At 36.6% G+C, this 24,594-nt stretch overlaps 2 protein-coding genes across 2 annotated transcripts in view; one reads left to right on the plus strand and one right to left on the minus strand.

Annotated features, from left to right (window-relative positions):
- Positions 1–1,729: 1,729 nt before the first annotated feature.
- Positions 1,730–15,719, plus strand: ETFBKMT (electron transfer flavoprotein subunit beta lysine methyltransferase). Its single transcript, XM_051962473.1, is given in 4 exon segments — positions 1,730–2,039; positions 12,205–12,325; positions 12,327–12,508; positions 15,511–15,719. Coding segments are annotated over 4 exon segments (822 nt in total).
- Positions 15,720–16,053: 334 nt separating this feature from the next.
- The window catches only part of AMN1 (antagonist of mitotic exit network 1 homolog), a 66,976-nt gene continuing 58,435 nt past the window's right edge, over positions 16,054–24,594 (minus strand). Inside the window, exon 7 of the mRNA XM_051962802.1 lies at positions 16,054–16,171. Within this exon, the coding sequence (XP_051818762.1) occupies positions 16,122–16,171 (50 nt within the window). The 3' untranslated portion in view covers positions 16,054–16,121. The remainder of the gene's footprint in view (positions 16,172–24,594) is intronic.

Below are 24,594 nucleotides of genomic sequence, written 5' to 3' on the forward strand. Positions count from 1 at the left end.
TCCATTTGGTAAATTGTATCCACATTTTTCAATGTCAATAGAAAATGGGTTACGGAAAAGCTGTATGTCCTGTTCATGGAGATGAAGCTCTTTAAATCTTAATTGGAACTCCTTTTGCAATTTTTCCAGTGAATCCACTCATGTTTTGTTTGGGAATGCAATTAGCAGTTTTTCCGCTAACAGATTTTGAGTTGTGGGGAGATGGCAGAAGTTTTCCTCCTTCACTTGTTTGATGAGGAGGCCTAATTTTACTTCCAATGCTTTGACATGTGATTGCATATTGCATGAGCTTCCCCTTTCCTTGAAGTTGCATATTGAAATTGTTGAGTAGCTCTGTAACATCTGTCAAAAAGGCAAGGTGCCATTTCCATTCTGCATCATTGAGCTCTGGTACTTCTTTGTTTTTTGAAAGCAGAAAAGTTATAATGTGTGGCAGTAAGTCATAGAAATGTTTCAAAACTCTCCTTCGACTCAGCCAATGGACTTCTGTGTGATATAGAACATCTTCATACTCAACATTTAGCTCAGACAGAAATTCCTGAAATTATCTGTGATTTAGTGCATTAGCTCTAATGAAGTTAACACAAGATGCCACAATTTTCATAACAGAGTCCCACTTCAGTGATTTGCTACACAGTGCTTGTTGGTGGATGAGGCAGTGTATGGCTATTGGATGAGAATGGTTATGTTTGTCCATCTCTTGGTTAATGCGAGCAATTTCTCCTTTCTTAGACTCCACCATACTAGGAGCACCATCAGTTGTCACTCTGGCTAGTTTAGCCCAGTCCAGCTCCAAACCATTCATAGTTTGGCAAACCTTTTCATAGATATCCTCTCCTGTAGTTGTTCCTTTGATGCTTTGCAGTGCAGCAAGCTCTTCTATGACTTCAAAATAATCATTCATCCCATGAATAAAAATTAGATGTTGTGCAGAATCACGAACATCATTGCTTTCGTCGAGTGCCAAGGAAAAATATGAAATTGTTTTAATGGAGTTTTGCAAATGCTGATGCAGATTGTCTCCCATTTCTTCAATCCTCTGTGTAATTGTAGATCCTGAAAGACTCACTATACTAAATAAATCGAACTTCTCTGGACACATCCTTTGGCAACAGAAAGAAGGCATTCTTTAACAAATTCTCCCTCCACAAATTGTCTGCCAATGCATGCTATTAGCTTGGCAACTTGAAAACTTGCTCACAGTGATGAAATATTTAGCTGCTTCTGCTTCACAAAAGTATTTTGCTGAGTTGTCAATGTATTTTTCATTTTAAATATTTTATCTTTTCTCACTTCTCCAACCAAACAATCATATTTATCTTTATGTTGAGTTTCATAGTGTTGACGCAAATTATATTCTTTGAACACAGAATATAGTGTCTGGCATATCAGACATACAGCTCTTTCCTTGTACTGCATGAAAAAGTAATCATAAGTCCACTGTTCTTTGCATAAACTACACTCTGAGTCAATTTTTCTTTTTCTTGACATCATTATTTCGTAGGGATTCCAAATTGCTATTAGTAAAATACATACATATATACAGTGCTACAAAAACAATATACCAGCAATAACTTTGCCCACACAGAGACACACAGACTGCAATGCCCAACTTCCTCCAAGCTGCCTCTGTGCTGTGATGCCTCCATTTCCCGTACTCTCTCTCTCTTGCTCTTCACACTCCTGCTTCCGACCCTCACTGCTGCAGTGAATTCCCCCTGCAGCAGCCATGACATGTGCAGCATGCACTGTACATCCCCCGCACCTGTCTGTGGTGAAGGCTTTGAATAGTAGCAATTATGCCTCTTTTCCTTGGAGACACTTTCTCTACAGAACTTCCAGAAACATCTTGGGCCCAGAAGTACAGGTCTTCCTGGAGGAGAATACTGAAGTGACTAATAGTAGAAATCTCACCCCTGAAATCCAACTTCGACTTTTGATAACTCAATGCAGATTCTGGTGGGAAAGAGCTGACTTATGGTCCTACAGTGATCTTTACTGGGCAATATACTGGCCAGGAGGTCAGGCTCTAACTAGGTACTTAACTTTATAGAACTACATAAAACAAGGTCACAACGAACCCTATAAATCTGCTACAGAAGGACAGTAATTGTCAGGGATTCTCAATAAATTTAAGTTCACATTTTTTTTTAACCAACCATGTCACCTTAGGCTTGCCTAAGGTCATTTCATCTCTCTCACTGCAACACGAGAGGATTAGTATCTCTGGTGTGAGGGCTTGCCAAGCTCTTTTAATAGCTACTCATCCAATGTTAGTGTCCACCTATCACCCAACTTTCACCTGTGGCTCCAAGAAGCTGTAGCATACACAGAAGCCATACCTCAGTAAACTGTTTTGGCAGATGGGCTAAACAAGGTTGAGAGTAACTGACAGTCCTCATATCCATCAGTGAGTTAGGGGAAGATCTATGCGAAGATTTCCTTTAATAGGATTGACAGATGAGAAAACAATTTGTTCCAGTAGCCATAAAGGCCACAGTAGGCACTGTGGAGTGCTTAGTTAAAGCTTGTTCAGATATCAAAACCATCAAGATTATCTACTGCATACTAAGCCATCCCAGTTATTTTGGCTTTTGTCTTGCCACTGGACTCTGGAAGAGAGAATGAGGCTGATGACTTTATACAATTCTGCCTCATTTAAATTCAATTAACATTCATTGGTGCACTTCAAAAACGAAGGACAAACAGCAGCAAAGAATTGACCATAAGGTCACTTATTTCTTTTAAATGCTCACACTCATCTTCTAGTCACAAAATTTCCTTCCTTTGTAATTGTGGCCTTTTTAGACTCCTTGGTGTCCTAGAGATTGAAAATTTGACTTTACTAGCAAATTTTATTGTGCATATAACTTGAGCAAAACCAAATATAGCACCAATATATCCTGAGTGAACATCCTGAGTGGTCACACAGGAATTAATAAACCTTATACCTCCTCACTTCTGTTATATCCTAATATGTGATTTTTCCATGACATTAATCAGAATTTCACAGCAGTCTAAGTCACAATAGTTTCATTGTAAACATTCACACATCATATCCTGTGCTTATATACAGAATTGGTGGTATGAAAAGAAACATGAATATGTTTTTGCCAGTTGAATGGACCAAAGTTCTTCCAGGTCATGATGAAGTAGATGGATTTTCCCTGTTTTTCTCAAAAGGAAGCTGCAGCTAAGAAAAGTAGAGTGTTTGCATAGTTGGCAAGTATTAAAGGTGAGATCTGAACCTAGGTCATTTTAATTTTTGGCTCAGTATAATCAATGCCTTTTCCAGTGCTAAGCATATAGCAGGTTTAATAAATATTAGTTGAATTGGAGGGAAGAAATTGATTTGTTTTGATTCTTACTATTGGATTTGAATAGGAATTCACAGTCCCCAGTTCCACATTCCAGGCTTTCATCCTTTCAAACCATTCAAACATCCAGATCCCTCTTCCAGAATGTATACCTACTATAATATTAATTACCCACAAGTAAATATAATTAGTTTTAATTTTACTAAGCCTAATCACAGTACTATTGATTCTTAAAGTATGTAAACAACTAAATAAAAATACAGTTTTTTTAATAATCTGTTAAAACTGAACAACCACCCAGATAAAGTGTGGAGAATACTTCGTAAACTTTGAAGTGCTGCAGAAATATCAGCTGTTATTATGACATTACTTAAAAAGTTTTAGCATTTTAGTTGGTTTCCCCCAAAGCCAGTTATTTGATGTAATATCCATTCTAATGAATTTATGTTTCTATCCTGATTCTTTGATCACTATAAAATAAATGATCTACAAAATTAAAAAGGTAGCACATATTATATATCTAAATGCACATAATATCTTAACAAACTCATGTCCAAGTCTGTGAAATAAAGTATCTGGTTTCCTACAAAACATCGGCAGAGGTGGAGCCTCTGCTGCCAAAATAGAGGCAGCAATCCAAATGAATTCTTCCATCATTCCCTTCTAAACAACTTTAAAATAAAACGTTAGAGGACAAATAGAAATGAAAAGAATCCACTAATTACTACTGAAAGAGATGTCCCCCCTTAACCTGCTCATTCCACTCACACCCCCCAAAAAATAACACAAAACCTCCTAAAGTATTATAGACAAATTTCAGAGCTCCCAGATAAAGCAGAAAATATTGGATGTAGCCAAAAAAAAACCCAAACTATTCAAAGATTATGGAACTATACAAGATTTAGCATTTTCCATCTGAAAGGAGGGAAGGGCTTGAAATATGATATTCTGGAAAGCAATGAACCTGGGATTACAAACAAGAATATTCTATCTAGCAATTCTGAGTATAATGCTTTAGAGGAGAAATGGATATTTAAGAAACAGAGAACTTTCAAACATTCCTGGTAAAAAGATCACAGCAGAATAGAAAATTCATAAGGAACTTAATAAACTGTTTATATTCTTGTATGGGAAGATGATATGTATAATTCCTAAGAATGTTGTTATTATTAGAGTGGGTGTCTATGTAGAAAGAATGAGTCAGTTATTTTGGGATGATCTTGAAAAATATGTATGGGTGGGAAAGAGGGATGAACATGGGAGAACGTGGAAGAGAGAGGAAGAATAGGGGAAATTATCTAATGTAAAAGAGACATGCAAGAAAGCTGTTACAGTGGTGGGGAAAAAAGAGATATATGTGACAGGCAATTTTGAACCTTATTGAAATTGATTCAAAGAAGGAAGAATACACACACATGCAGTTAGGAACAGAAGACTATCTAACCTAATAGGAAAGCAGGGATAAGAAAAAGAAATGGGATGGAATGATAAAAGAGAAGGCAGATTAAGGGAGGCAATGGCCAAACACAAACCAGGCTTTTGAGGAGGGACAGGATAAAAACAGAAGCTTAAACAGAAGAAAATGGGATGTAGTGAAATATCTGATAATAATTGAATTTGAATGACTTCACCCATAAAATGGAAATAGATAGCAAAATGGATTAGAAATCAGAATCTAATATGTTGCGTACATGGGTCATATTTGAAATAGACACACAGAATTAAAGTAAGGGATTGGGGCAGAATTAATGTACTTCAGTTGAGGTGAAAAAAAGGCAAAGGGGTAGCAATCATGATCTCAGACAAAGCAAAAATAAATAATAATCAGGGAAATGGCAATCATGCAAATCAAAATCAATGAAAATCAAAAAGTTTTACAGCAAGTTTTCTATTAAAAGGCCTCATTTCTGAAATATATAGAGGACTGAGTCAAAATTTATAAAAATGAGCTATTTATCAATTGAAAAATGGTCAAATGAGATGAACAGGAAGTTTCCAGATGAAGAAATCAAAGTTATCTTTAGTCATATTTTAAAAAATGATCTAAATCATTGAGGAGTGGATTCTAGGAAGATTGCAGAGTGGGACAGAAATTCCAAGCTCCCCTGATTTCCCCCACATTACACCTTAGGGTGAACACAGACCTGTGATAAACAAATCTCAGTGTGGTCCTCCTGGGACAACTAGAGAAGACCCAAGGACAGAAGTTTAATCTCTGTGAAGTGTAAACATCTATAGGATAGCTCCACAGAAACAGTAAATAGGGAGCCCTGAGGCTTGCTGGGTTCAGAGGTAATCTCAGTCTGAACCATGCCTTCCTGACAGCATGGAGAATTGAGTCTTAAGTACAGGAAGATTGAGGGAACCTCAGTTGATAAGGAATGATAGGCCCAGCTGTGCTGCTGAGAAATTCCTTGAATGAGAAGGAACCAGCATACACTATTGAGTGCAGAAGCAGTAGAGTGAGGAAGCTGCTGGCTGTGGGCACTTAAAAGAAGGTAGAATTCTTAGTTTTGGGTTCCAGGGCAGAGGGGAGAACTGAAGTGAAGCTTCTAGAGGCAAGATCTCCTTCACTCCAGGATTAGAGATGTTTACACTAAATAGTTCTCATAAAAATAAAAAATAAAAAATCAGCAGGCAAAGGAGAAAGAACCTAACTATAGAAGCTTACTGTGGGAATTGGGAAGATCAGGTTATTCAGAGGAGGATGTTAAAGTAAAAAAAGCCTCTCCTATCCTAAAGAATAATGTTAGTCCTCTTTGTAGTGGCCAGAAACTGGAAACTGAGTGGATGCCTATCAATTGGAGAATGGTTGAATAAATTGTGGTATATGAATATTATGGAATATTATTGTTTGGTAAGAAATGACCAGCAGGATGATTTCAGAAAGGCCTGGAGAGACTTACATGAACTGATGCTGAGTGAAATGAGCAGGACCAGGAGATCATTATATACTTCAACAACAATACTATATGATAATCAATTCTGATGGATGTGGCTATCTTTAGCAATGAGATGAACCAAATCAGTTCCAATAGAGCAGTAATGAATTGAATCAGCTACACCCAGTGAAAGAACTCTGGGAGATGACTATGAACCATTATGTAGAATTCCCAATCCCTCTATTTTTGTCTGCCTACATTTTTGATTTTCTTCACAGGCTAGTAGTTAAAAAAAAAAAAAAAGAATAATGTTAAATGGTTACCTGCCCAGAAAGTATTTATGGAATAACTAAAGCCTTTGAAAATCAATGAGAGAGCTTGAAGAAAAAGTAAAATTAAAAAAAAAAAATTCAAGAAAAATAAGATTATGAAAAGAAAGTCAACCAACTAGAAAAGGAGATTGAGAGTCTTAAAGAAAAAAAATTATTCTTTGAAAAGTAGATTGGACAAGGGGAAGTCAGTGAAGGTATAAGAGACCAAGAAATAATAAAACAACATAAAAACTGAAAGGAGAGAATGTGAAACATAAGAAAAACAGCAGATTTGGAGAACAGATCAAGAAGAGAAAACATAAGAATTGAACTACCTGAAAACTGTGACCAAAAAAAAAAGCCTTGATACTGTTATGCCACAGTTCTCTTTAACTGTCCTGACTCAGTTTCCCTGTCTCAGTTTCCTTAACTGTTCTGTCTCTGACCCAGTAAAACTAAGGATTATTCGCTCTCGGGTTATAAATTAGCAAGATAAAAGAGTAGATCTCCTGACTCTTTTATGGATTTACAATATTCCTTTAGAATATTCCAAGATAATCCCTGATATCTTTACTTCTTTGTCTCTGGATTTTTTAGGGTTTTATGGCTTCCCCTCCCTGATAAAAACTTTCCCTCCCTTTCTCTTCTTTGTCTCCAAAAAGGTATTTAAGAAGTTGGGGTTCCTCCATTCATTGCTGGAGAATGGCGTCTGGCTGGTATGCTGGACGCTGGATTCTTTGGGTCCTCCAGCCCTGGGACCAATATGGATTCCTTGGTCCCAGTATACTTATCTCTGTCTGACTGGATAATCTGAGACAAGAGTCTTGTCCAGTCAATCTTACTCTCCCATTAATAAAATATTAAAAACTCTCTAATCTCTCTCCTGCCTCAGTTTCTCCGGCATTACAATACAATAATACAAAAAATAATCAAAGAAAATTATCCTGAAATGATAGAATAAGAGAAAATAGAAATAGGAAAAAATCCACCTATCAGCACTTTTAAAGATATCCTATAAGAAAAACACACAAGAACATAATTGCTAAATTTCAAAACTTCCAGATCAAAGAGAAAATTTTACAAAAAACAACCCAATTCAAATATACTGGAGCTACAATTAGAATTGTATGGGATTTACCAGCAGCTGTAATAAAAAACCACAGCTTCTGGAATATTATATACAGACAATCAAAAGAACTAAGCCGACCAAAAATATATCGAACAGAATTAAGTGTGATATTGAATGAAAAAAAAAAAGAACCCAACTCAATGAATTTGTTTATATTCAGGATTTTGTCTCAACTAAACCTGAACTCATTAGAAAATATTTAAGAGCCAACATAGAAGAGTAATTTCAAGAGACCAATAAGGACAATCTATTTATGTTTTATATATGAATATGTAAACCATATGTCTAAGATTGATACTAGTAATTGGGTAGTCTCAAAGATTGAGTCAGAGCTGAGTAAGATCCAATTCTAAAAAGAAAAACCATCTAGGAAGAGGTAAAAATAATAATGTTATGTGAATGAGGTGTAAAGGAAAAACTGATACAGAAGCATTACATGGGGAAGGAAGACTGATAGTTCTGAAGACCTAATCACATTGGTAATGGGTTAATTAGGTACATAGATATACCATGAAGTATATAGCATCTTCCAAAATGTATAAAGAAATGAGGGGAAGGGAGTAGGAGAAGGTGGGATTTAAAAGGGAATACAGATTAATGTTAGTAGAATAAGGTATGTAGAATAATGGGAATGGGATAAAGAGGAAGGGAAAGAGTGAGGAAAGAAGAAAAGGGAGGATTCAAAAAAACAGGGGAGGTTAAATAATAAAGCAAGTTAAGGAGTAGAATTAAAGTAGAAGAATTAGCAGGGATAGAAAATGAGGGATGCACAAACCAATGAAATCATTGATCTCAGACAGTCAAAGGTCCAATCCAGAGAGAAATTACATTATGTCAGCTTTATTAATATTTTAGATGCATGTCTATGCATATGTAAATGCACATATATATGTATGTATGTATGCATGTAAGTGTGCATAGACATGTGTGTGTGTGTGTGTGTGTGTGTGTGTGTGTGTGTATTTGTGCTTACTTGTAGCTTGCTTGAGGGAAATGAAAGGGGAAAAAAAGAATAAAGTAAAAAGTGCACAATAGACAACAAAAAATTAATCTAGATGGAAGCAAAGATGGATTGTCATAAATATAATGTCTTCTCTTATATATGCTTTCTTGAAATGGAAATTTATTGTCACATATTTTAAATCTTCCTTTATGTTTTGTTGGGCACATAATAATATTCTTTTTCCTTTTTGTCTTTTTCTATTTTGTTTTTATTTTGCATGATTTTTAAATAAATTTTTTTTAGAAAGAAAAAAGTCTATTGATTAGAGAAATGCAAATTAAAAACAACTATGAAGAATTATTTTGGAGGGAATATGGTAAAATACTCTAATACATTGTTCATGGCATTGTGAAGTAATCTAACAATTTTGGAGAATTATGTTCAAAGAGATATAAAACTGTGCATCTTCTTTGACCCAGCAATACTATTATTAGGTCTACATCCCAAAGACATCAAATAAAAAGGAAGAAGACCTAAATGCAATTCTTTTTGTGGTGGCAAAGTATTGGAAATAGAGTAGATCCCAATTTATTGGGACATCATTGAACAAGTTGTGATATGTGATTATGATGGGTTATTACTGTGCTGTAAGAATTGACAAGGGAAATGGGAAGACCAATATGAATTGATCAGAGTAAAGTGAGGAGCTTTTTAGCTGCATAAGGAAATGGCAAACCACTCCAGTATTTTTGCCAAGAAAACCCTAAATGGGGCTATGATGAATCAGGCATTGAAATGACTGAACAAAAACAACAAAAATGATCAAAACCAGGAGATCATTGTGTACAGTAATAGTAATATTGTAATATCATCTGTGAAAGACTTAGCTCTTCTGATCAATATGGTGATCTGTGATAAAAACTGCTATCATTTCCTAGAGAGAGAATTGTTGAACTCAGTGCAAAATATTACTTTGTCACTTTTTTCTTAATTTTTTTGGCAACATGGCCAATATAAAAATGTTTTACATGATTTCTCATATATAATTGATAGATCCTATTGCTTTCTTTTTTGGTGGATGAGAGAGGACCTGGTGGGAGAGAAAAGATTTGGAACTCAATCTTTTTTTAAAATGGTATACTTTTATTTTATTTTTGGTGAAGCAATTGGGGTTAAGTAACTTGACCAAGGTCATACAACTACTAAGTTTTAAATATATGAGGCTAGATTTGAACTCAGGTCCTGGTGATTTCAGGGCCCATACTCTGTCCATTGTGCTATCTAGCTGCTCCCAAATGCTATAATTTTTAAAAATGAAAAGGTTTATAATGAGTTTTACTCATTACTTTCAACAGCAACAACTTTTTTTAGCAGAACTAGTTGATTTAATTAACCCATTAAATTAAAAGGAAAAAGAAATTGAACAAGCCATAAAAGAATTCCCAAAGAGTGGGAAAAAACTGTCAATACCCAATGATATTAGAAGTAAATTTTATCAAGCATTCAAAAAACAATCAATTCTAATGTTATACAAACTATTGGTAAAAATTGAAAAAGAAGGGGTTTTACTCATTCTATGATATCTTGTCATAGTATACATATGATTTTGATGCCTAAGCTTTGAGAACAAAGCAGAGAAATAAAAATATAGATCAATATTCCTAATGTATATCAACATAAAAATAAATAATAAATATAAATAAATTAATAAATAATAAATAAATAAAAATCACTTGGGGTGATTGTTCTGCTGAAAAGAAGGTTGCCCCAGACACCTCCAGAAACCCACCGAGAACACTACATTTTGGCACTAGAACATTATAACTCCCCTTTTCACTTCACACACACTGAGACATATATACATCATAATAATCATAGTTTGTTTTTCACATAGAAGGGTCTTTGCTCACAATTTAATAAAATCAGAAAAAAAGAGTCTAAAAGGATACATGACTTATTAATTACATAGAGATTTAGCTTCCTTAAATATATAAAGACCCCTGAAGAGGGAAGGGAGTAGTAATTAACCATTCATATGGTCATTTTTATTAAACAAGGTATAAAGTATGCTTATTTAATACCCTTTGATCCAGCAGTGCTACTACTGGGCTTATACCCCAAAGAGATACTAAAGAATGGAAAGGGACTTGTATGTGCCAAAATGTTTCTGGCAGCCCTGTTTGTAGTGGCTAGAAACTGGAAAATGAATGGATGCCCATCAATTGGAGAATGATTAGGTAAATTGTGGTATATGAATGTTATGGAATATTAATTTTCTGTAAGAAATGACCAGCAGAATGAATACAAAGAGGCTTACATTCCAGACAGTAAATGTTTCTGGCTTTTTAAAGCTTATTTAAGCAATGAATATTTTTTTCATCATTGTAAATATTCCATAAGAAGAATCTGTTAGCAACCTCTGGATCTTTTTATTTATAAACACTATTTAGAATCAAAAAGAAAACACAAGTGGATTGTCTGAATGTTCAAATGATTCACTTACTCCTAGTAGTATTCTACTACTAGGGTGAGAAAGAATTAAAATTGCATGGTACTTATCAAATCACTACATTTTTTTAAATGATTTTTTTAAATAACTTTTTTTTTGACAGAACCCATGCCAGGCTAATTTTTTACAACATTATCCCTTGCACACACTTCTGTTCCGATTTTACCCCTCTCTCCCTCCACCCTCTCCCCCAGATGGCAAGCAGTCCTATACATACTAAATATGTCACAGTATAGATATAATACATGTGTGCAGAACTGAACAGTTCTCTTGTTGCATAGGGAGAATTGGATTCAGAAGGTATAAATAATCCAGGAAGAAAAACAAAAATGCAAACAGTTTACATTCATTTCCCAGTGTTCTTTCTTTGGATGTAGCTGCTTCTGTCCAGCATTGATCAATTGAAACTGAGTTAGATCTCTGTCAAAGAAATCCACTTCCATCAGAATACATCCTCATACAGTATTGTTGTTGAAATATATAATGATCTCCTGGTTCTGCTCATTTCACTTAGCATCAGTTCAGGTAAGTCTCTCCAAGCTTCTTTGTATTCATCCTGCTGGTCATTTCTTACAGAAAATTAATATTCCATAACATTCATATACCACAATTTACCCAACCATTCTCCAATTGATGGGCATCCATTCATTTTCCAGTTTCTAGCCACTACAAACAGGGCTGCCAGAAACATTTTGGCACATACAGGTCCCTTTCTCTTCTTTAGTATTTCTTTGGGGTATAAGCCCAGTAGTAGCACTGCTGGATCAAAGGGTATGCACAGTTTGATAACTTTTTGGGCATAATTCCAGATTGCTCTCCAGAATGGTTGGATTCGTTCACAACTCCACCAACAATGCATCAGTGTCCCAGTTTTCCCAGCATCCCCTCCAACATTCATCATTATCTTTCCCTATCATTCTAGCCAATCTGACAGGTGTGTAGTGGTATCTCAGAGTTGTCTAAATTTTCATTTCTCTGATCAGTAGTGATTTGGAACACTCTTTCATACGAGTGGAGATAGTTTCAATTTCATCATCTGAAAATTGTCTGTTTATATCCTTTGACCATTTATCAATTGGAGAATGGCTTAAATCACTACATACTTTTTCTTAGTTGCAGGAGTGGCTGCTTTGTTAAACTGCAAATTAAATAAGCTGGATCCCCTTTCCATTTTAACTAAAAACATCTTGGACTTAGAACCAGATAAGTGGGAACTTGTCCTAGGAGATATGTTTTGTTTACCTTTCAAATAGACTTCTTCAGTGGTTGAGGAAATATATTTTGACACATGGAACAAAAGTGCTGATTGCTGATCCTGGGAGACCACAATTCTGTGGACACAGAATTCAGAATCACTTATAAAAGGTAGTAACATACTCACTTTCAGAGCTCACTGAAGGAAACAATAACCTGACAAGTACTGTCTGGAATTTACAACTCTGAATTTACTTTCCAAAGGGACAGAGATACAGAGACACACATATATACTGAATCTTACATTTATATGCAATTATTACAATTAGCAATTTATGAATCATATTTTAAAGAAAGGTCATTTTAAAAGGTCTATGAGGATTATTTTTTTCTTCTTCCATATACCTGCATTTCCATTCATGGCAGTTATATAATTGTTCTGTTTCCTGATTGTTAGTATCATTTTGAAATGAAAAATTATACCAATATATTGAAGTTTTCAATGCTTTTAAAAATCACTTATTGGTATTTTTTTTCATATTACATATTCCATTATGTTCCCCCTTATCCCCTTCTAGGGAAAAGAAAAAAAGAAAAAAAACAGTTCTCCTTTTTCAGCTTATTCTTGTAAAACCCTTCCTTTTCTTTTCATAACTCTTTGCAGTCTGGTTTTTGATTTTTTCAACTGAAACTGCTTTCTCTTAAGTTGGTAAAGACCTAAGGATAAATTTAATGGCCTTTTCTCAGTCTTCATCCTTCCTAATTGGAAATCTGCTTCTTGCGGGCTTGGACATTATTAATAATCCTTGTCCCTTTAATGCTTTCTTTTAGGATTTTGTTGATACTGCTCACTTCTGGTTCTTCCCTTCTCTGACAATTTCTTAGTCTTTGCTAAATCTGTATTGAGATAAAAAATATACCACGTATATTCCACAGGATTTCATCCTGGTCCTTTTTCTTTTCTTCCTCTATATAGTGGTTTATTTGGTTATTTTGTCAATTGCCATGGATTCAGTTATCATCTCTATGCTGATATTCCCAAATATATTTATACAGTTCTAACCCCTCTGTTTACCTCTAGTTTTCTATTTCCAACTGCATGTCCTCTAAACATCTTAAATTTCAAGATGTCCAAAATTGAACTCATTATCTTTCCTGTTGGGTTGGAATCAACCCATATAAGATAGTTCTTGAAGTAATAAAGTATTTATTGAAAAGAGAAAAATTTAGGGTTTCCAAGGCATTTACATATAGGTAGTTTTCTATTGAGACTACAAAACTGCATAGATTTCTCAAAATAAATATCAAAGTAAGCTCAAAATTTTGATACATGATTTAGACATGAAAGGTAATATAATAAAATTAGTAGAGCATGAAAGAAATCAGAGCTGTGAAAAGGAGAAGAATTTATGACCAAACAAGAAACATAGAGGGAAAAAACGGATCATTATAATTACAAAAAGTTGAAAAAATTTTGCACAAACAAAACCAGTTAAAATGAAAAGAAAAGCAGGAAACCAACCAAAAAAAATCTTTGCAGCAAGTTTCTCTAGTAAAAGTCATGTTTCTCAAATGCATATAGAACTGAGCCAAATTTCTAAGAATAAGAGCCATTCCTCAGTTGATAAATAAATGGTCAAGGAACAGGGAGTTCATATCAAAGGAAGAAATCAAAGTTATCAATAGTCATATTTTTTAAAAAGTGCTCTAAGTTACTAGTAAATGGAGAAATGCAAATTGAAACAATTCTAAAGTGCTACTTCATATCTACCGTGTTTCCCCGATAATAAGACACTGTCATTAATTTTTTGGACAGAAAAACACCAGAGGGCTTATTTTAATGAACATTGACAGCAATTTTAATAAACAGGTAAATGTGAACCAAAAAAGGTACCTTTATTCAATAATGATCATGTCATCTTCTTCAACAACATCGTCATAAGTGTTCAATACCCTGAATTCCGTCCTGGATGTCTTGCGCCTCTATTTCCTTCAGAAGAAGTGGACCCAATCTGTCATGTCCAGCAATATAGCTCTCTTTAAATGAACATGTCTTGTCCAGGTAACCTGCTCGTAGTGCCTTGGCGACACAGCTGTCAGTAATTTTATCCCATGACTTCTTCACCCAAGTCACGACTTCTTGCAGACAGGGCTTCACAAAGTCTCCAAGCTGATTTCTTTCCATTCTATTTCCAATGTAGTCATTGACTTCCATGCGAAAATGGTCCTTGAATGGCTTGTTTATTGCAATATCAAGGGTCCGGAGATAGGCAGTCATTCCTGCAGGAATCATTACTTGATCTATTCTTCTCTCTGCAAGGAAGTTGTTCATTTCTTTAGCACGGTGAGTGCTGGCTGAGTTCTTTTATCCTCCATCATGCCCCTTTTATCCTCCATCATGCCCCCTCACTCCCGCTTACATACTGGGTTTTTATGTTGTCCTGCCTCAGCTCTCCTCCGGGGCACTGCTCTCAATGGTGCCAGCAAGCAAATCACTGGGGAAGAACAGGATGATGCACTCACTGCTGCAGCTCTGATTGGATGCAGCTCGGAGCACGGGGTGTGTTTCACCTTGGGGGAGGGAGGGGATGGGGGGGGGACGGTGCATACAGAGGGTACAGTAATGTAGCGTGTAGCGCAGGGGATCATCTTCACTACAGTAGCAATCTCAACAGGGCTTATTTTCAGGGGAGGGCTTATTTTAGAGGAATCTTACACAGTAAGGGGAGGGATAGGACTTATTATCGGGGAAACATGGTATCAGAGTAATTAAGAGGACAGAAAAGAAAAATAAAAGCTAGAAGGGATGGGAAATAAGCTGTTGGTAGAATTGTAAATTAGTCCAACCACTCTGGTAGCAATTTGGAACTATAACCCCAAACTTATTAGATTGTATATACTTTAACCCACCAATATTGTCTAGAGCTTATAATGTTTTTTTAAACAACATTTATAGCAGCTTTTTGTGATGGCAAAAAATTGGAAACTGAAAGGATGCCCATCGATTGAGGAATGACCAAAGAAGTCATGCTATATAAATGTGAAGGAATATTATTTAACTTTAAGAAATGATGAAGGGTATGATTTTAAAGTGACCTGGGAAGACTTGAATGAATTGATACAAAATGAGTGAGAACCAGAACATTTTATATATTAACAGCAATACTATAAAAATTATCAACTGAGAAAGACAAAAAACTAATCAACTGTAACCTCCACCCAAAGTTTGCCAGTTTACCAAATCCCTGGTCTCGGATGTCTCTGGCCATGCTACCTCTCTGAACAGTGGTTCTTGTTCAACAGAACGCCTGGACACAGAGGCTTGCAAACACAAGTCTTTATTCCACGTGGTCACATCCTGTACTCTCCTGCAGGCTTCCGGACTTCCTCCTGAACTCCCGCTGACTCCTGTTAAACTTCTCCTAAACTGCTAATGAACTCCACTTACTTCCTGATCTCCATTGCTTATATAGTGTGTATGAGGTCACACACACAGTCAATAAGGGAAGGAGTCTCCCATTGATGAGGCGTTCTCAATACGACCAGAGTTTCTGCTTAAGAGGTGGTGCCTGGGGCTGCAGAAATTACATCCGGGTGCCTCAGGCTTCAAGACCTCTGTACTTCCTCTTTTGCTATGCGAGGTTCCTACCCTGACCCTTACATCAAACAATGACTCATCAAAATTCCAAAGGGTTCATGCCTTCAGATAGGGAACTCATGAATTCAAAGACAAGTTTGAAGCACATTTTTTATTCTATTTAATTTTTTATTTTTCAGAATAAAGCTGATGTAGAACTTTGTTTTCCAGGATGTTATATTTTAATGGGTTTTGAGTTTCACGCCTTCTTATGGAAGAAGTGAATAGGGAGAGGGAGAGAATCTGGACCTGAAAAGCAAATAAAAAATGAATTTCAAAAAAGACAAGAGAAAACCAGTGACACTCTTTTTTATATAGATAATAAGAGTAGCAGTTTCTAAGGATATCTAAAAGTAATTCAATGATAAAACTATTTCTCAGAATGTATTTGAATACAATTATTTTTCAGAACTTATTTCAATACATTTTCAGAACAACCATCTCATTTTTTATTAGTAAGTTTATTATGACTTAGGTACATTGATAATGTTTGCATAATATTGACACAGCAATCGCTTTAATTCGAATATGTGCACCTATTCTTGGCAAGAGCTAAGTAATTATAAAAAACTACTATCTAAAATCATGCTGTTAGAATTAAACTTCCTAAGATAATACTATTGCAACTTAACATTTACCTATTCCTTACATTCTCCTTACCCTAAATCTTTCCTTCTTCTTAACTTTACTATTATGTTCAGGACATTATCATCCTGTCAGTCACCTGGCTGGAAACTTAGGTATCCTCAATTCTTTATTCTTTTTCATATTCTTACCATATAATCTGTTATCAGGTTTTGTTGATATTATCTTTATAACATATGTCCCCAGATGCCATCTCTTCTGACACTTCCTCCACCTTGGTGCAAACCCTCATCATTTCTTTTCTTTCTTTCTTTCTTTTTTTTTAATAGCTTTTTATTGACAGAACATATGCATGGGTAATTTTTCAACATCAACCCTTGCAAACACTTCTGTTTCAACTTTTCTCTTCCTTCCTTCCCTCCTTCCCCCCTCCCCCCCATGGTAGGCAGTCTCATACATGTTAAACATGTTAAAATATATCTTAAATACAATATATGTGTACATATTTATATAGTTCTCTTGTTGCACAAGAAAAATCAGATTTAGAAAGGTAAAAATAACCTGGGAAGAAAAACAAAAAATGCAAGCAGTCCACACTCATTTCTCAGTGTTCTTTCATTTGGTATAGCAGGTTCTGTTCATCACTGATCAATTGGAACTGAATTGGATCCTCTCATTGCCAAAGATAGCCACTCCCATCAGAATTGATCTTCATAAAATATTGTTGCTGAAATGTATAATGATCTCCTGGATCTGTTCATTCCACTCAGCATCAGTTCATGTAAGTCTCTCCAGGCCTCTCTGTATTCATCATGCTGATCATTTCTTACAGAACAATAAAATTCCATAACTTTCATATACCATAATTTACTCAGCTAATCTCCAATTGATGGGCATCCATTCAATTTCCAGTTTCTAGGCACTACAAAAAGGGCTGCCACAAACATTATTGCACATACAGGTCCCTTTCCCTCCTTTAATATCTCTTTGGGATATAAGTACAGTAGTAACACTGCTGGATCAAAGGGTATACATAGTTTGATAACTTTTTGAGCGTAGTTCCAAATTGCTCTCCAGAACAGTTGGATCTATTCACAACTCTGCCAACAATGGAGTTTTTTTTTTTTAGTGTCCCAGTTTTTCCATATCCTCTCCAACATTCGTCATTATCTTTTCCTGTCATCTTAGCCAATCTGATAAGTATGTAATGGTATCTTAGAATTGTCTTAATTTGTATTTCTCTGATCAATATTGATTTGGAACACCTTTCATAAGACTAGAAAAAGTTTCAATTTCATCTGAAAATTGTTCATATCCTTTGACCAGTTATTAATTGGAGAATGGCTTGAATTCTTATAACTTAAGAGTCAATTCTCTATATATTTTGGAAATGAAGCCTTTATCAGAACCTTTAACTGTAAAAATGTTTTCCCAGTTTATTGTTTTCCTCCTAATCTTGTCTGCATTAGTTTTGTTTGTATAAAAAGCTTTTTAACTTGATATAATAAAAATTTTCTATTATGTGATCAACAAATCTAGTTCTTCTTTGGTCACAAATTCCTCCTCCACAAGTCTGAGAGGTAATCTATCCTATGTTCTTCTAATTTATTTATAATCTCATTCTTTATGCCTAAATCATGAACTCCTTTTGATCTTATCTTGATGTGTGTGTGTGAGAGGGTGTGAGACCCTCATAATTTAATATGCAACCTTTTCATCAGTCCTTCTTCCTCAAGTCTGTCTTCACTCCAGTTCATTTTCCACTTAGTGATAAAACTGATCTTTCTGAAGGGCAAATTTGATCATAATCAATTCTCTTTCCTTACAAACTCCACTGGCACCCTATCCCTTCTAGGATAAAATATAAAATCCTCTGTTTAGTTTTTGAAGCTCTTATTATTATACTATACTCTTCCCATTCTTAAGACTCCATCTTTTAGTTCTGGTCATTTTCTCTGTCTTTCATGCCTTTCATGATCTTCCTCCTTATTTTTGGTTCCTGGCTTTGTTCAAATCTCAGTTAAAATCCCACTTTCTACAGATGGGATTTCTTTTTTAAAAATTATTATTCTATTTTATTTTATTTTTAAATTACTTGTAGCGATAGTTTTCAATATTCATTTTTATAAGATTTTGAATTCCAAACTTTTTCTCTCTTTTTTCCTTACCTCCCTCTTTCCGATTCAGCAAGCAATCTGATAAGAGATTATACATATATAATCATTTTAAACATATTTCCTTTTATTCATATTGTGACGGAAAAATCAGAACAAAAGGGGAAAACCATGAGAAAGAGCAAACAACAATAAAAGTTGAAAATAATGTTTTCCCCTTTTGGTCTGGTTCTATTCACTTCATTCAGCACCAGTTCATGTAAGTCTTTGCAGACTTTTCTGAAATCAGCCTGCTCATCATTTCTTATAGAACAATAATATTCCATTGCATTCATATACCATAATTTATTCAACCTTCCTGTAAGGATCCAGATAGGAAACTCGCACAGCACAATCAGGATGTAAAGAGACCTTAATGTCTGAGAAACTCGAATGTGGTTTCTGTGAACAGTGTGGACCATCTCGTGAGTGGAAGCTCTGGTTGCATTGAGATCCCATCATCAACGGGAGACGTCTCCTTTTATGGGCTGTGCGGGTGACTCCATAGACCATATATAAACAGCGGGGACCAGGAAGTAGGTGGAATTCAATGGGAGTTCAACAGGAATCAGTGGGTGTCAGTAAGAGTGCAGGAAGGACAGGATGTGAACATGTGGAATAAAGATCTTGAGCTTGTGAGCCGCTGTCTTTGGGTGCTCTGTTGGACATGAGAACAACCACTCAGAGAATTGGTGACTAGAGATCTCTGAAGACCTCTGATTGGGGTAAGATTGGTAAAGAACCACTGTATGAGACAGTGGTCAGAGCTTCTTTGAAAGCCTAGGAAGTAGGCAAGACTAATAACTAGTAATCTCTGGGCGGGAGGTTACAAGTGGCAGCTCAATGTGGGGCAGCGCTTTTAAGGTTATTAAACCCGATAAATGGGAAGGTCCAGCAGCCTTGCCTAAGAGATGAGAAGTCAAAGAGGTGTTATGGATCTTGGTTTACCCATGATCATGCCTGAAGATATAGTTGTGCACGCAGCTCAAGTAAAAAGTTAAAGACCCAGATGGATAATCTCTTGCAGAGAACAGAGAGTAAGGGGCAGGGAGCTTACGACCAAGCTCTGAATCATCAACTCCCACTTCCATTAAGTACAGCTTAGCAAGAAAAAGAATCAAGAGATGATCGGGGTGATTGAACGAATAGAGCAAAAAATACAAGTATTACAGGTTGAGTTTGAGAAAAAACAAAAAAATCACATTACAGAAACTAGAACAAGAAATGCAAAAATTACAGGTTGAATTAGAGAAAAGATGAAAAGTTAAGTTACAGTAGCTAGAACAGAAGGAACAAGAGCTCAGCCTACTGGCTGAGGCAGAGAAGGGAAAAAAAAGCTAGTATACAGCAGTTAAAAATGGAAGCACCAAGTGAATACAATGGGTTAAAGAATCCTACAAGTTTTAAAACTAAGGAAGATTTTAACTTGAACTTAATTTGAACTTGAATAGCCAAACAAGGAAAGAATAAGGAAAAAAAGCAAGCAGGGAGTTGGTTACCATAACCCCAGAGAGCATAGCACCTGGGACATAGTTAAAGAAATCCTTTTTAGGGTTTCACTAATTTACTAATTTATCTCCCCTCTGCTACAGCTTCTAGGGGATCTGCGGACCTTAGCCATTTGGGTGACAAAAGGGTTAAGTACTTCACTGAAGAGAAGGGGTTGGGTCCTTTTCACTTGCAACGCTTTGTTTCCCTTCCAATTCTGCTTACCACAGAGCATGCGCCTTTAGGGTATTTACCATTTCCTCACTTTCTTCCCTGAACTCCACCTTCATGGGCAGGAAGAGGTGGAGGAGAGGGAGGGGTGTTGATATCAGCACTGCCCACAAAACAGTTCTGCCAACCATCCTATGTCTTCATTACAAGAAGCAGGACTAGGCTTTAGAGCTTCAGGCGAGAAATATTTATGGTACCTTGATGGCAGCAATTGTTATTGTGCCCAGAGTGTCGTTAAGATCTCATTACTCCAACATCAGTGTGCTGAAAAGCAACCTGATCAGTCTTTAAGCAAGCCTGTGGGGGAAGGGGATTGCTGTTAGGGAAAGTAAAGCTATATGCCTCTGGGACTACTAAGAGGTCCCCTGGAGAGCTGAAACTTGTCTTTGTTCAGTTTAGCTTCACCCCCCTGAGAGTGCTTACAAGACAGTATCTATCCATGTACTGATTTGGGAAACTGAGGAATGTGTAGCTATTGTTCCAGTCACTAATATAGGTAGACAATGTGTGATCTATGACGCAGGAGGAAGAGTAGCATCAGGTTTATTGATTCACACTCCAGAAATGCAATTTGGTGATATTTATTCAGATTCTGACTACTGGCAACAGAGTCCAAGAATAGTATGGACTGCGGCTGTTACAATTGAACATCCTATGCTCGTTATCTATGTGAATGGCCATTCTCATTGAAAAGGATGGTAGACACAGGTGTAGATCTATTACTATTAGAGATGCCAGTTGGCTAGTCATTAGCCAAAGATTATACCAAACACCTATATATCTGGCATAAAAGGGTCAATAGTGTGTGGGGAAAAGGTGAAGAACTTACAAATTAAGCACATATTGATCAGGGACTGTTATCTAAGGCCTTAAAGACCTCAGTTTAGGAAACATGTTGTTGGAATCCTTACAAACTGCTAACTAATTAGAATTGATCTAATCTTACAAGAAGATGTTTTGGGCAGAACCTGAAACAAGGTACTAAGTAGAACTAATTAGTACAATGCTTGTGTTTGCACCTTTACTCATTGGAGTTCACAAGTATGCCAGCTTCACAAAGTAAACTTTGTACCTTTGTGAGTTCACACCTCCCATAGTGCTCTCTGGCCCAAAGAGCTTCAAGGTTTTGCTACAAAAGAGGCACCCACAGCAGTCCTTCATCAAAGAGATAATGTGATGAGTGGGTGAATCTCCCACCACAACCAGAACAAAGTCTTACTCCTTACCCAGTGCTTGTGGCTAGAATTTCATTAAAGGGCATTAAGAAAGTAGTACCATTATCTGGGATAAGATCTGACAAAATATACACCTTTTGCACCAATGCACAAATTGGTGGGTATTGTGAAACCATCTCAGAGTGGAAAAATTTATTGGCCACAGCTTCAAACTTTGCACATGGGTCTCCATTAAAGATAATCCGATTATAATGATGCAGGTGTGGTTCCTTTAAGAATTGATTTATTCCTTTCTTTCTGATTCCCAACCCTGCTAGCTGATGGATTATCAATCCAGGAAGCTAGGACTCTTTGATTCACAAATCCTGGTCCCTTTGAATTCCAATAGAATATCGGGGCCTAAAGTATATAAGAATATACTTTAACCTTACTTCCAAACCCCATAATAAACCTCTTTTATCAATCTTGCTTTTCGGGCCTATAAATTCCTTTATTGGGGACTCATGCTGCTTCTAGATCTCATTTAACTCTATATCCTTGCGCCGAATCCAAAGAGGTTGCAGGGGAGCTCCATTTAACTCCCTGTACCCCAAACCTGCCACTAGACCTCAATTAAACCCTAATTTCATTTAGATATCCCATATCTAGACCTCATCAATTACATAATTGGCAATGAATTTTTGATGTAAATAAAATAAAAATATCTGATTCGACTTATTCAGTAGGTGTGATGCAAAGAATTGCCACAGCTCAAATAAAATTTGTAGCTTCTAATATATATTAGTTTTATAAAGAACTTTGAGAGCAAGTGAGAAAGCATTCAGGTAAGTATAATATCTTGCATGTCCACTTTCATAGAGGACTTTCAAGTCCTACTTTTTATCATCAGGCTGCTGAAGCTTTATGTTTGCAATCTGGGATAACAAAAGAGAAAGCTAGGAGCATAGTAAAAGCCTGTACAGCTTGCCTTCCTTTCCATGCTCCTACACTCCCTTCAGGGAAGAACCCTCATGGTTTGAGACCCAATGCTTTATGGCAAATGGATGTCACTCATGTTAATTAGCATAGCATCCACGTAACCATGGATATGCATTCCTCATGGCTTCACTCCTATATAGGGAAGCAGTTAGGCATGTGATCAGCCATGTTCATCATTGTTTTTTCATTGTAGGAATCCCACATGCACTTAAGGTAGGTAATGGACCAAATTATACATCTTCTGCCTTTAAGTCACTCTGCCTTGAATTTGTCATTGCCCATTCTATCGGCATCCCATATAATCCTACTGGCCAAGCCATTATTGGACAGGCTATTTGTACCCTCAATATGCTCCCATTTAAACAAGAGAAGGGAGTTTTGGAATTTGCATGACTCTTTACACGACTCAAGTAGACTTGCTTAGATGTACCAATAAACATACATGTAATTGCCTGCAATTTTCATATTCTTTGGATCTTAACCCAGCAATATGCTTCTGGCACATGCAGAAAGCATGGCTAACTAACAGATTGGCTGACAAGGACAATCTCCATTGTGATGTGGAAGGGCTTAGATGGTATCTGGAAAGGCCTGGGGTGGGTCAAGGTTGGGGTCTGGGATATGCTCTTGTTATTCCAGATGCAGATTAACAGAGGAGTGGACCCCAACCAGAAACATCTGGCACCTGGAGAACCAAAAAGAGAAAGACTAAACAACAAGAAGGTGTCGTTGCTGCTGCTGGTGCAGAAGGATTGGCCAGATGTCAGCAGTCCTTCAGATGCTGATGATAACCATGTCCCTCCTGACCACTGCGGCAGATGCAACACCAGTGTAGCAGATGAATTGGACTGCCCTGGTAGGTGTGCAACACCTAGAGATTGACAGAACTGGACAATGGGCTTGTGCACTTCTCCCATGGCTACCCACTATTCATATGGTGCTCTAGGGAGAGGCTTCATCCTGTTTTCCACTTGTAGGCAATGCCACTAAATTAGTGGGTGAAAAACCAACAAGCCCACCTGCCAGAGTTAGTGAGGCAGTGCTACAGGACATGACTTGTATACACTTTCCTCTGTGCTTTTCTTTACTAGATAACAAAGGATGTATACAATTGAAACCACAGACTTATGACATTCTAACTCCTTGAACATGACTTTAGTGAGTGGATTGAACACCATGTTATCCTTTTTTGGTTTTGGCTCCTGTTGGGCCTGGTTCTTACTATTTTACTTTTGTTTGCCTTTGTTCTATTATATATACTCTGTAATCTCATTGAACAAGTGAGCTATTGTTGATGTTAAAGTTAGTTTGATGGGATGAGCGGTCCTGCTATACAAGAGAAGGGAATTGTAAGGGTCTGGAGAGGAAACTCGCACAGCACAATCACAGAGCAAACTGCCTCTCCAGATTGGAGTGAAGCCATGAGGAATTGAAATAAAGAGACCTTAATGTCTGAGACACCGGGATATGGTTTCTGTGAACAGTGTGGACCACCTTGTGAGCGGAAGCTCTGGTTGCATTGAGAGTGCATCATCAATGGGAGACGGCTCCTCTTCTGGGCTGTGCGGGTGACTTCATAGACCATATATAAACAGCGGGGACCAGGAAGTAGGGGGAATTCAATGGGAGTTCAATAGGAGTCAGTGGGAGGTCAGTAAGAGTGCAGGAAGGACAGGATGTGAACATATGGAATAAAGATCTTGAGCTTGTGAGCCACTGTCTTTGGGTGCTCTGTTGGATATGAGAACTCCTGCTGGGAGAGGTGGTGGCCAGAGATCTCTGAAGATCTCTGATTGGGATAAGATTGTAAAGAACCACTGTATGAGACAGTGGCCAGGGATTTTCTGAAGGTCTGGGAACTAGGCAAGACTAATAACTAGTACCCAAAGATCCTAACTTTTGGGATAAGAATTCATTATTTGATAAAAACTGCTGGGATAACTGGAAATTAGTATGTTAGAAATTAGGCATGGACCCACACTTAACACCATATACCAAGATAAGATCAAAATGGGTCCATGACCTAGGCATAAAGAATGAGATTATAAATAAATTAGAGGAA

The sequence above is a fragment of the Antechinus flavipes genome, chromosome 5, assembly GCF_016432865.1.
Source record: "Antechinus flavipes isolate AdamAnt ecotype Samford, QLD, Australia chromosome 5, AdamAnt_v2, whole genome shotgun sequence".
Classification (NCBI taxonomy): domain Eukaryota; kingdom Metazoa; phylum Chordata; class Mammalia; order Dasyuromorphia; family Dasyuridae; genus Antechinus; species Antechinus flavipes.